The sequence below is a fragment of the Gymnogyps californianus genome, chromosome 1 (assembly GCF_018139145.2).
Source record: "Gymnogyps californianus isolate 813 chromosome 1, ASM1813914v2, whole genome shotgun sequence".
NCBI classification, from domain to species: domain Eukaryota; kingdom Metazoa; phylum Chordata; class Aves; order Accipitriformes; family Cathartidae; genus Gymnogyps; species Gymnogyps californianus.
This window is the reverse complement of record NC_059471.1, coordinates 104,100,024-104,113,550: the sequence shown is the minus strand read 5'-3', so window position 1 is coordinate 104,113,550 and position 13,527 is coordinate 104,100,024. Positions and strand designations below refer to the sequence as shown.

At 34.1% G+C, this 13,527-nt stretch overlaps 1 protein-coding gene across 1 annotated transcript in view; it reads right to left on the bottom strand.

Moving 5' to 3' along the window:
• Positions 1 to 140: 140 nt before the first annotated feature.
• Positions 141 to 13,527, bottom strand: part of LTN1 (listerin E3 ubiquitin protein ligase 1) — a 31,099-nt gene continuing 17,712 nt past the window's right edge. The window contains 15 exon segments of the mRNA XM_050895275.1: positions 141 to 1,226; positions 2,004 to 2,171; positions 2,832 to 2,902; positions 2,905 to 3,025; positions 3,546 to 3,766; positions 4,864 to 5,035; positions 5,506 to 5,692; positions 6,631 to 6,691; positions 6,694 to 6,704; positions 7,600 to 7,837; positions 8,131 to 8,344; positions 10,200 to 10,344; positions 11,255 to 11,390; positions 12,857 to 12,999; positions 13,300 to 13,404. Of these exon segments, the coding sequence (XP_050751232.1) occupies positions 1,164 to 1,226; positions 2,004 to 2,171; positions 2,832 to 2,902; positions 2,905 to 3,025; positions 3,546 to 3,766; positions 4,864 to 5,035; positions 5,506 to 5,692; positions 6,631 to 6,691; positions 6,694 to 6,704; positions 7,600 to 7,837; positions 8,131 to 8,344; positions 10,200 to 10,344; positions 11,255 to 11,390; positions 12,857 to 12,999; positions 13,300 to 13,404 (2,056 nt within the window). The 3' untranslated portion in view covers positions 141 to 1,163.

Below are 13,527 nucleotides of genomic sequence, written 5' to 3'. Positions count from 1 at the left end.
ACAGAATCTAAAAAAATAGCTGTTGAGGCACAGCCAACCGAGTACGCTATAAACTCGGCATCTGAAAATTTACACTGTTAATTTCTGAATTAATAGTATTCTGAACACAGAGGAAGAGACGGCAATCCAGAGACTACAGAGACTGACAAAATTAATTTATTCCCCCCCTTTTATTGGCTTTTCAAAGAAATCCACCACAAATACCATCCAGGTTAGAATATATTAGTATGCTACTGCTGTTAGAAAAAAAGCATGAAAAAAAATGTATAGTTGAAGACAGTATTAAATTCTGATACATGTCATGTTCACTTAGAGTCCTTATTATAATGGGACAGTGGAAGTACAGTGTACATTCAGTGATAGTTAATTTGCCAGCTAATGAAGACATTAACTGAAATAATGAAAACAAGAATTGATCAGTGTGTACACCTTCTCTTTAGAAGCCAATTGGCAATAAATAGGTAGTGTTTTTCATTGTCATGCAGGAATGATTGTGCTCTCTTGACTTACTTGGGCTTCCGAGTTTTCATGTTTTTAGGGTGCTGGATGGCTGAGGATTTTGGGGAAAACAAGACTGTTAAAGGTGAAAGCTCAGTTTATAAACATGCTAATTTAGAGCATGCTATGTTTAAATTTTAGGCTTTAACAGAAGGTTACCACCCTAGTTCCATGCCTTAATGTCTAACAGCAACAACATTCTTTTTTCCCCATAAGAGGAACTATTATGAACGCACTATAATCAAAAATCAAGTCTTTATACCACCTATGTTAAATTCCCCTGTTATATTACGAGGCATGATCTGGGTTAAGTGTATAACACCATGTTAGAATATACCTAAAATAAGGGGTTTTAATCAACTATGCTGTGGCTTAAACACCACTTTTCAGACATAACTCTGCATTATTTCTGAATTTTTAATATATATCAATATCTTAAAAATATACAAATTAAAATAAATTATTCTTATGTATTTCTTTATACCAAAGAAGAATCTTCAAACTTACAAAAAACAGTCCAGAGGTAAATATGTGTCATATCCCACTAGTCAAGAATTTAAAGTAACTGACATTATTTCCAAGTAGTTAGCTTCTTTCAACATACAGTTTATTGCCTCCTCTTCATTTACTACTTAGCTCACAGAAAGAAGAAAGACCGTTTTATTTCAGAAAAATGTCTCTCGACAGAGTGGACAGGTGGATTTGTTGCTGGATGTGAACCATTTGTACTGAAAGAGAAATACAACTGCTTAATATACGAATGCAAGCTGAGTATCAGGAACGCTGCTTTATCATCAATAATAACCATTATTTGCCAATGAATATAACTATCAAACCATTAACTATACTTTAAAAAAACAAGAAACAGTAAAAAAACCTTTCTACTTGTGTATGTATGCATGTATATACATACATATGTATTTGTATATGTATATACACATATTACACACCCCCCCTCTAAAGTTTTATTCTAAAAAACCTGACACAAAGGAGTCCTCATCCAGTCTCATTTTAGAATGAAAAGCTAGCGTTTTTAAAGCAGCAATAATTCCTCCATTGTATGGCCACACAGATGCCAACCTGTTCCAGTATACTCTGTAACCATACAACCAATGCCTATGACGACTTGGATATAGTTAAATGTTAATTATCCAGATCAGCATGGTTTACTTAAGAGCATGCTGCACAAATTAAATTTAACCTTTTCTATTCCCATATCTGAGCTGATAACAACAAGATGCTGTTGCTACACCCTACGTAGGTGTAATGGCTTATGTCTTAGTGAACACAAAATGGATAATTATTATCTGTGAAGTGTAGCAACCCCTCTCCCATTACATGCCCTTACAGTTTAGTACAAATCCATACAAATAATTTATGAGTTCGGCTAATCCCAGATACTCCAACGACGTAATGGAGAATTGATGGTATTACAATAGAAGTTCCTGGTTCAAACTATAAATGGATATTTTGCCTATTTAAAAAGATTTAGTCTAGGTACTTACCAAGCAAGCTGAATGAAACTTTTTCTTGCATGTTCTGCAAGCTTTTTTGGGAAGAGAATAGTTGGAACCATGAATGACTGAAAAACAGATCATGCAATCTTCAACGCCCTCAAAACGTTTATCCACGTTATTTTTCCACAAAGATAAGCCTTCCATAATACTTCCATTCTAACAGAGGGAAAAGAGCTGTTAATACTGTAGAATTCCTTCAGAATATTCTTACTGTTATTCATAAGCACATGAAGGAAACAAAGCCTGAAGGCTTTATAATCTGAAATTATATGCAACATATGCAGTGAATAAATTATAAAGCCAACACATGAAATACAGATGAGTCTTAATCTATAGAAACGCAAGCATTCATCACAACGAAAAGAACACACTTAGCACTTAAAAGGGGATTTTAAAATTTTCAATCACTGTTTTGTTTTGTTCTTGTCACAGATGATGCAACTTCAGCAACCACTAATCTTTTAGAGAATTTCATGTACTGGGTTTTGGGTTTTTTTTTTTTTTTTTTTCTTTTTTTTTTCAAATTATAATTGAGATGGCATTGCCACATGGGGCAAACACTGGCCCATGTCTTATGAGATCTAAATTTTCAACTTTGGCTATCGATTTAACAGGACTTATTAGGCCGATAAGTTTACCTCTCTGTTTCAGCATCTGGAGAAAAGCAGATGGTAAGAGTGACCAATTCTATGAAGTCCTTTGAGATCTACTGATGAGATCCATTATATAGATCTAAATAATATTGCATTACTAGGAATATTTTTCTATTATCAGGACTCTTAACTTTTCAAAACTAGGGGCTTTCTCTAAACTCACCTGATGTGTAAGATACGTGCTTAACTGTAGCATCCAATTGCGCCATTGCTGTACAGCCACACCAACCCTCTTCCACTCTCAACTGTTATGGATCCCAGTGGGTAATTTGATGGAAGCTGTATTATTAGTTCAATAAATATATCATCAACTGAATAGGTAGCAATGACTTCCCGTGCTGCAGACCGAGCTTTTACCTATAAAAAAAATGCACATATTAAAAAACTCTGCAGAGAGATATGCACCATCTCTAGTCTTGTTTTATATATATATATATATATAAAAAAAAGCCATAAATACTTTACTACACACATTAAATAATTTTCCTAGACCAGGAAAACACTTTTCTCAAAGAAAATAAAAATCCACTTATATCTTGGCAAACCAAAAAGAAATTACCATCCATTTTTCAATCTACTGATTAATTTTTTAATAAACTAAAAAGAAGTATATTGATAGCAGTATCTTCCACTTACCTCCTCAACTTCCCCAACATCAAAAAAACCATTATTTTCTATTATTTTCCAAACAGAATATTAATAAACATCGACATAATATATCGATACCAAGCTAAATTATGTTTTCATCAGTCATTTAGAACAACAAAAATGCAATCATATAAAACACTGTAATACAGTAGTTCTGAGAAGTAACATTTCTTACAATGTTCGCAAAAAACTAAAGTAAATCCAAAAAAGGACAAAAAGTCTTACTAACCGTCATGCCATTAAATAACTGTGTGCTAGTCTGAACAGAAGATATTTCCTGTGAAGAAAGCACGCTGCTGACATATTTGCTTGTAAATTTATCTACAACATTGAAGACACGTTTCTCACAGCTATTCCACCACAGCCTGACCATGGCCGGCAAGTCTTTCAGTGTTATATGGTACACAGAGCAGGCCAAGTGCGGAATCTGGGATGACAGGAATCCTGTCCCTGGGAGGGAAAGAAAGGATGTTGAAATATTCTTAACACATTAGTCACAAATGTTGGTTCCTCCACACCACATACAAAAATTTTGATACCAACATAACTGGTAACCAGAATTTCATGTACATGCTCCTTCTATATTTGCTGCTGTAAGTGCTCGTTTGACTCTGCCTTTCTCCATCAGTCTGGTTTCTTTTTTTAGCTTAGGCTAACACTTCAGAACTGGAAATTCATCTTCTAATTTAGAGATGAACTCTAGGTGGACTGCCAGAAATCAAGAATAATTTTCTATTCTAGAAAGACAAAATGCTCACTTTGGAGAGAACGAACAATAAGATGTTTGGAGGATGTCTGAGGTTTGCAGTGTTCTATAGAAGTGCATAAAGAGATAAAGGGAAATCTTTCTCTTGGGATGCCATGTTAGTAATTCTTTCTTACTGTCATTCAGATAAATTGTTCTGCAACATACAGTGATGTTCAAGCAAAAAATTGAGAAATGGAAACACCATATCTTTGCTTACATCTATAAAATAACCAATGAAATAATCAATGAAGTAACTTTAAAAACTAATTCTCTGTTTCATGTTTCTCAGCTAAAAAAACCAGCATATCTTCTCTCATCATGGTTGATTAACTGGGTCTTCTGAACAGCATGATGAAAACAACACACAATTTAACATCTCAAACATTTCAAAAAATATATATTAAAATATATTTTTAATTTGTTTTTATTTATGTATTAAAATAGAAGAAAAAAAATAGAAATTCCATTTAGCATTAAAAAAAAAAATCTAGAAGCAATGGAGAAGTCCCAGAACACATCACACATTTTTAGTATTTTGGAATCTTTGCATACATTCAGGATTCAGGTAGTAGCAATGTATTAATTTCTGCCCTAAGTGAATAATCTAAGCATTTCCTGTTTTGGTTTTTTTTCTTGATTTTTCTGGTAAACATTTCAACTTTGGTTAAGCTTCAAATGGGTCCATGTGTATCTATTTTATAGGTAAGATTTTTCTAAATACGTATTTTTAAGCAGAAAAGCATATTTAAATTTCAGCAATATCAAAACTCTCTCAAGCACAAATACAATTTTTACTAACCTTTGACATCTAAATGAAGCTCTTCAGTAAAGAAGGTTTTTGTGTCCTTATTTGGAACTTCTGAAGTTGGCCCAGAAAAGACAGGGTTTTCAGGCATAAGCCTGAACAAGTGATAAAGCAGTTTATTCAAGCTTTTAGTTCTTCTAAGGTATTGTGAGTAGAGAACTCGCAGCTGATAGCGTTAAAAAAAAAAAACAAAAACAAAACACAAAACACACACACACAAAATGCAGATGAGACTTAACAAAAATAGCTTACTCTGTAAATAATACAAATATGTTCCTGTAGGGAGGAAAAGCAAGACTGTGATTCAGAACAAGTGTTTAGAAGAGTGATTTAGTTTTCTGCACCATTTTGAATGATTAGAAGATCACAAAATGTAGCAAGCTTGTTCAAAAATGCAAGAAAGAATCATCTATTAATAAATCTTAATTCTTTATTACTCTAATATTACCATCCTTAACTATTGCAGTGCAGAAATCTAAGTCTATTGATGCCGTCAGAATTCCACTACTTACACAAAAACAAGAGGTAGGAAGATACATAATTAGAAGAATAAAAAGGCTGGATGAAACTGCAAGATTCAAACCAAATAAGTATGTTAAGAAATTCAGTCAAAAGGAAAAGACTCTGAACATATACCTGAGAAGAAGCTGCTTTGAAGAAAGCTAATGTTAACTTCCAAGTGAGAAGATATCCTAGAACAAGGCAGAACTCATCGCTCAGGGGCTGAATAACTGCAAATTCTCCAACTGGAATGCATTCCAGGATGTTTTCTAGCAAGAGTTCTTGAGTGGCCAGGACAGACATAAGAGCCGCTGGAGGCGATCTATGGAAAAATGTTACCTGGCATAGTAAACTCAAGTCTTGAGCAGAGCATTAACTGAATTTATATTCACAGCTTTCCTAGAAAAGTCATGTTAGTAAAGCCATGTATGTAGAACATAAAAGGAGCCTTTTATTACAGAAAAATTTACTTTCAGATTCACACATTAGTGCTAGATTTTAAGATTTTAGTATTTCTTTTTCCTGAAAGGGGCAGTTGGTGTTTTTACCTCTTGCAAGACAAATATAAACTGAATCCTGATCACTTAATCTGAAAGTGGTCTATGGCTGAGCTGATCTCATAACCTACATCACGGACAGCTGGTTTGCTTGCTTGCTTTGTTTGTCAAGTCACACCAACAAAGGAGCAACTGAACAATGGATCTCCTAATCACTGAACGTGTTGGGTTTGGGTTTGGATTAAAAACCCTTTTGCAGCTCCATAGTAAGGAAAGGTATTAATCATTGGGCTGAGGTAAAAAAAAAACAACCAATTTTTTTTCTCCCTTTTTTTTTAGATCAGTTACTGTATTCCCTCTTCAAACTGTTGACTTTAGCGGATTCAAGCTGTATAAAACACCCAGGCCAATTTTGGAGGTTCAAGAAACTGAAGTTACCTGTGCAGCTGGACACATTCTGAATGCAGCAGTCCAGTAAAAGTTGTCAAGATTTTACAATATAAAGCATATATATTGCACTTACTCTAGTAACTGTACCTAGAAAACAATTGCAAATACTGTTTCCAGTTTTAGCACAAAGGCAGATTTAACCAATTATATTGAATATTTTCAATATTTATGACCCTATTGTCATAGCCATGTCATTTTTTTTTTTTTTAACATCTCCTGACACACGACTACTCTGCTGCAAATCTCAACTCTTGTAACACATTTTAAAAATATGGAAAACAGTCGTAAAAAAACATGAGGAAAAAATACACACAATGCTGATTCCTCCTCTTCGTCACCATAAGATTTGAGATCTTCGTCATCAAATTTAGGCATTCAGGCATTAATCTGTAGAAATATGAAAAGGAAATCAGATTTAATTTTTACTATCTTAATATATGTGATGCATAGTTCTTTGTTTATCAATGTCAACATTCATGATAAGCAATAAAATAATGGCAATTATTCCTTAATAACAACACAGAATCTTTAAGAGACATGTCACCATTGCAAAGATGGTTCCTGAATGACAGCCAACGAGCATGTAGCCTTGCTCGGTTCTTTTCCAGACGTTTTACACTTCCTCAGTCATGCTAAAATAAACATCTCTATCAGAATAAAGCTATTGCAACTTTATGCCTCAGTATAAGTGAAAGACAATGGTAGCTTCTTACGCTTAAGCCAGCTGCCTCGCAATCTGCATTTTGAGCAGTCAAATGCACATACTATTCTGTATTCTCTCTTTTGGTGTTAGAGATATCCAAAAAGTTCACAAGAATACTACACATTTTTATTCACTTTCTTAATTTCTTATCTAAATTAGTGAAAAGAAAAAGGTCATGCTATTTAATGATACTGTCAGACCCAGATCAAACCTGGAATATTTCAGTTTATATTTTAGGATTCTATGAGTCTTAAAATAGGGGCTAAAAATAAATAGCTTTATAGTTATCATACCGATATCTACGTAACTATGGTACAGAAAATAAAATTGTATCTTCATGTACTGCAGTAAAATTTCTCAGTATATATTTAGTCTACTTTTACAATTAAATTTAGCATTCATAGTTTTATATAATGTCCTCCAATACGGACACAAATTGCCCAGTTAAGGATTTTCTCCCATAATGGAACATGACTTTGCTAAACACGTATCTATAAGTGCATGTTCTACAGCACATTTAAAAAAAAAAAAAGGGGGGGGGGGGGAGGTCGGGGAAGTGAGAAATTTGTTGATTCTTACTTATACAACATATGGTAGACAGAAATCTGTACAGGTCTAGCCCAGAAAAGCAACAATGGAGATAATGTATTTAGTAGAGTCTGGAGTTTATCTGGAAGATTTGTTTCCTGGCCTGCAACAAACTTTGCTGGCAATTTATGGTTTAACAACTGGTCCTTCGAGATGTAAGTTAGAGCTTCACCCAAAGACGTTAACACAGAGTTCTGAAAAGAGCCTTCAGATGCATTTTTGGTTTCTCCTATTTGAAACAGAGAAAGACAAAGTGTGATACAGAATTTATGGATGATATAATAAACAAGCATTACTAGAAACAACTCAGACTGTGCTTATCAGAATTCATCTAATCTTAAGAGTCACAATGTTAAGTGCAATTACTTCACTAATTAGCATCTAAGTGTTTTTGTAAACTATGTGAGTTTTTGTAAACTATGTTGACATAATATTCCTATAAATTCAAAAATACGGCCTATCGAGTTCTATTTCAGAATAGCCTGATAGGTACCACTGTTACCCGCCTTGCCATATACTTGCCTGTGACTTTCACCAACAAAGGTAGCAGCAAATTGTGAATTCCCTCAGAAAAGAATTCTTTCCATTCACTGATCAAGTTCACTGGAAGATTTTCAGTAGTTTCAGGAGCTGCAGCTTCAAAGTAAGCGCTAAGGGCAGATGCCAAGTCACAACTGACACAAGCAAAAATCTGCACAAGCGGGATATGATAAAGCGAATGGTTTTCACTGGTTGTCTAGGAGGAAAAAATAAGAGGAAGATTTCTTAACAATAAATTCGCTTTAAAATACCTGTTTCACATTCCCTGTCTATACCAGAAAGTGTAATTTCAAAGAAGACTCAATTGCAAAGACCATTTTAAAACAAGGCGGGGGGGGGGGGCAGGGGAGGGGAAGAGTTTAAAAATGTAATCTGTACTTTAGTAAGACTTACTGAAATGAATTTCCAAGTCTCACCAACATTTAGAATCCTGGATTGCTTCCCTTATATGACCATCTTTATAATGACAGAAAGAAACTGCCACCAAGTGGACTCAAATAGAAATGTACGCAGCTGTAGCTTATCTGTAGCACTTGTGCAGCCAAGTGAGCTAAAATTGATATTTGAAGTGCCCTCACTTTTCTCTCCTAAACATAAAAGCCATACCAATATCATACTTGCATTTCCAAACTGCAAAAGGAAATCGACAATACACTATTGTAAACTGGAAATTATTGCAGTGGCTATCAGGAGAATATTTCCTTTCCCCCAACATAGCTCCTTTTTATTTTTATTCTTACTAGTTTCCCCCAAAAAGGAATATCATTAAATATTAAAAATATTCCCAAGCACTTAATCTATGCAACAAGTTTTTCATACAAGTTTGTTGTTTGGTCTTCTTTTTTTAAATAAAAAAAATACAGTTTTGAGGCACATACAGCATAGGTAAGAAGATTAATCCTGAGACCAAGAAAGGCCACACAGAAGTTTCCAGCCTGCTCTTATAAGTGTGTAGTGACAGAGGGCACTATAATTTAAAGTAAAAAAAAAAAACCAAACCAACAAACTAGTGGGTGAGAGATTCTGTATCTTTATTTGATTAACAAAGTAGTCAGCTGTTCACTCTGACCTGTTTTCTAACAGTGTTAGAATATAATTTTGATATTTCATGTGATCAGTTAGATATTGAAATGAAGATACTGCTTTTCAGTTAATTTTTATATGTCACGTTAGCCTTTGGTCTTAAATGGATATTATTTTTCAACATAGAGACCTACAGCAGACATATTTCAAAATTATTCTCCAATTACCAATGCCATTACTAAATGTCATATTACTTCAAGAGTGAGGTAATTTCATCTCCATATACAAAAAGAAACTGGAGATACAGTATTGCTTGTACTTCTAAGCCACACATGACCTTTGTCAGTCATGAAAAGAGGATTTTGTGCAATTCTTCTTAACATTGTGTCAAATATTTGCTAAGCTGACATGGCTATGTCGCTGCCATATGCAGGGAATAATCTAAAAACGTAAGTACATCAAAAGTAAAGATGCAGCATTAGCACTCGTGGTAGGTAAAGTTTATTTTCTTAGTTCCGTATTTTGATTGAGATGCTTTTTAAAATAAGTTATCTTTGAAATGCTGAGTACCCAGCTACTAATATTGATCGTTACTCTAAAGTACTAGAAAGTTAACACACACATTAAATGACACAAAGTTAAAACTGTTAAGACCACTGTGTTCTAAAATCTAAGAAAGAACCATTAGGAATACTCTGATTTCCATTCCTCTTGGCAATCCTCATGCATCTTTGTTCAAATTTAATTGCTATGTGGCATAGCTTCTACAATGTTTTACTGTATCATCCTGATACCCAACATTCCACTTTGTAAATAGATAGGTGAACTTTTAACATAAAGCTTTCAAAGATTTAGGATGAAATGTCAATCAGACAGCCCAGTGAGATTATAAAAATTCAGTTATTTTGTTGCCTATTTTTTTAGCTCCCCCCGCCCCCCAGGCATCAGTCCAGTAGGTTCACAGGGCATCAGGAGGATCCTATTAAAAGCTGCAATGCAGTGATTAGTAATAGTCTCTTTCATACTACCTCTAACCAAGCCAGCATGGAGCACATGATGAAGTCCCATTCATTATCGGCCAAAGGAGCTGTGGAATACTTCAGCAACAAGGGAAGGTAACGAATCATCTCTATGTTGAAACCAAGCAACTGAGCACTTGTTTCTTTCAGATTGCTGTAATAAAAATACAACTAAAGCTTATAAATACTCGTGTCTACAACACGAAGATATATGTTCTTGCCTTCACTCCTCCTCTTAGGACAAATTAGTCTTGCACCAGGCTCTGCCCTAAGTGCTTTTGATACTCTGTCTTTCAAAGTTAGAATACCACATTAGCTGCCAAGTCTAAATAAGTCAGTCAACAGGTACAAAATAAGCTATCAGAGCTACTTGCTCATTTGCATGTTATACAGATTCCTAAAATTGTACAGTTTACATATTCGCTCAAGTAATATACTTACATAAACTATTAAATTCAGCAATTTTAACTAAATCAATGCAAGAAAAATAATCATTTAAGTTACTAATTTTAAAAATAAAATATAAGCCCTCAACTGTCCAAATAGTGTACGTTATTTCAAGTCTTTGTTGCTTGGATTTTTCTCACTATACTCAAGACAAATGAACCTCAGTATATTTTCACTCCTTACTGGAAACTTTCCAAGTTACATTTTCAGGTCCAGAATTTTAAAAACCAGACACCTAAGTTTGGTATCCAAGTTCCCTTTCTGCTACCTAAATAAGCAATAAGAATTTGGAACTGAATATCCAGCAACACCTACAAAAGTTGGTCAGTTCTGAATGCTTTTGAAAACAGTTGACATCTAGGCGCATTAAGCTCCTAGTTTCCTAGCCTTCAACCACCTGAGTAATTTTCTTCAGTATGAGTTATTAGATAAAGACAGGTATATTAAACTGAGGCATGCGGTTCTACAAAGGCTTAAAAATGTAATATTAGAGCAGTGAATGGCAGTTGTAACTTACAAATGGATTTTGTTGATTTTGAGTTAATAACCACTCTGTATTTTTAAACTCTTGTTTTAGAGATTAAAAAAAAGTCAAATTATCTCAAAGTTGCACCCACCAGCTAAAGAGAAAGCTGTCCTCATTATCATTTTTCCAAGATATTATGATTTTTAGTATTCCAGGTAGTAGATGATCACAATCAATACTTCTATCATTCAAGCAGGAGTTCAAAATGGAAAGACACCCAAATGCTCCTATAACATAATAACAATATCATACTCAATAGGTCTTAATTATCAAGACAAAACAAACATTAGAATGTGTGTCAATTGACCGGATCGTTTTATTTGAACCTAACATTAATATCTTAAGACAGTTTGGATAATACCTAAGCTTTCTTCTTTGAACACTTAATCCAGAGATGCCATTGTTAAATCAAACATACTATATCCAACCCAAACTTAAAAGAAAAAAGAACAAAAACAAAAAAAACTCAAACCAACCAAAAACTCCTATAAGATTAATTGTTGGTTTATACAATTAACAAAAAGGAAAAATACCTGCTAAGATTTAAATCTATTTGTGCTACTAAAAATGTAGTATGCTAAGCAATTATTTGGACAGATAACTAAGTAAATGTAACTGTGAGTTGTGAATTCCTGTATTATTGTAAGTGTTAATTTTTACTTTCAGAGTGAAGTACTACAGTTGCATTAGTACTGTTTTCCATTTTTAAGGAAAACTGCATGTATCTAGATTTCTTGGAGAACATTTCTTACAAGCATGACGACAAAGAACTGAGTTAATTAAAGTACCATATATGCATAGCAAAGACAAACAAACAAAAAACCCACTTCACTTAAGCAGCAGTGCAATGATTTACAAGAACTTTACCAGTACTTTCCTGATCTGAAAAAAATTCAAACTTGAATGGTAAGCTTACAACCTACATCACACTTAATGGGAAAATTTGGGTACATATTGTCTGCTCAGCAATCCCTAGGAAAATGAGAAGCAGCAGAAAGGAAAACGCAGACCTGCGTTACAAACAAGAGCACGCCACAGCAGGGGAGGAGTGAGGATTCTTTTTCCCATTTTCTGTTTAAAGTTTCACAGACACATTTGGTTGGTTCATCAGTTCACTCAGAAAGCCAAGAAGGCTTAACTAAGTCCGAAGAGTAAGAGTTAGGGAAACTATCAACCACCTCTAAGTAATTTTTCAAAAGCTGCTGAAAGTGTATGTACAGCAGTTCTGACTCAGCACACTATATCCCATGTACTGGAAGAACTACTCAAAAATTATACATAAACTGTGAAAGAGTTCTTGCTAAAGCATCTAAAGACAATCATGACACTACCAGTTGACAATAGTAATATTTTTGCATGCTGTGTAAAGCCTAAATGATAAATTGAAAACTTCGATATTTACAGATGTGTTTAAATCGGATAGACCAAACAAGAAGTACAGCAATATCAAAATTCTTTTAACATTATCAGTCTAAATCCTTTAGTTCTAATTTCGTACCAGGCAGTATAGCTTGTACTTCCTTAATAAGGCAGAAAACTACTATGCCAAACAGTCTAGAAGAAATATGCAAACTGAGAAGACATTTCTTTCCAGGAAAAACAATATTATTATAGTTTTATCTAAAAGCAAACAGTATTACAAAATAATATTCTTAAATTCTAATGAAGTGGACTGAGGTAAGAACATACTCACCATCAGTGCTGGAAAGCTCTGTCTGTGTGCATGTCATAAGTTTGGCCACACAGTGGAAGACAAGTTCTTTCTTTTCTTCCTCAGTTAAAAAAGGTGATAGACACTGAAGTGTATGCAATCTGCCCTCTGTTAATGGCAGAAACCTATTCATACAAGCAAAACATCAAGAATGAAACAAACCCAAAAGTTTAACTAGTAAACAAAATGTCAATTGGTTCATAATGATCAAATATCCTATGACATAACTAATCCCACACGCTAAACCGAGTCTCACTTTTACATACCATACACATATATTACCAAATTTTCAGTCTTCAGTTGTCAGAAGTATCATTTAACATTATCATCAGATAACGAACATAAGTATCATCAGAATCAGTATCATTTAACATTATCAACATCTGCAACAAACTAAAAGTTTATAGGCAGCAGTATTAAGATACCCTTCTGTTGTCTTAAAAAGTTGTTTCATCTCACAGGATACAGTGTTTTCCGCACGAATCACTTTAGCCATGGTTAAGGACCAGAGTCTTCCATGTTCCTCTGATCTTCAAAGAAGAAGAAAGACCCTGGTTAATATATACAGATGCACAGCTCATAACAAAAGCATTTGGATGATGTTTGAATCAATACACATAAGGAAATATGGTGGCACTTAATACTCTACACAA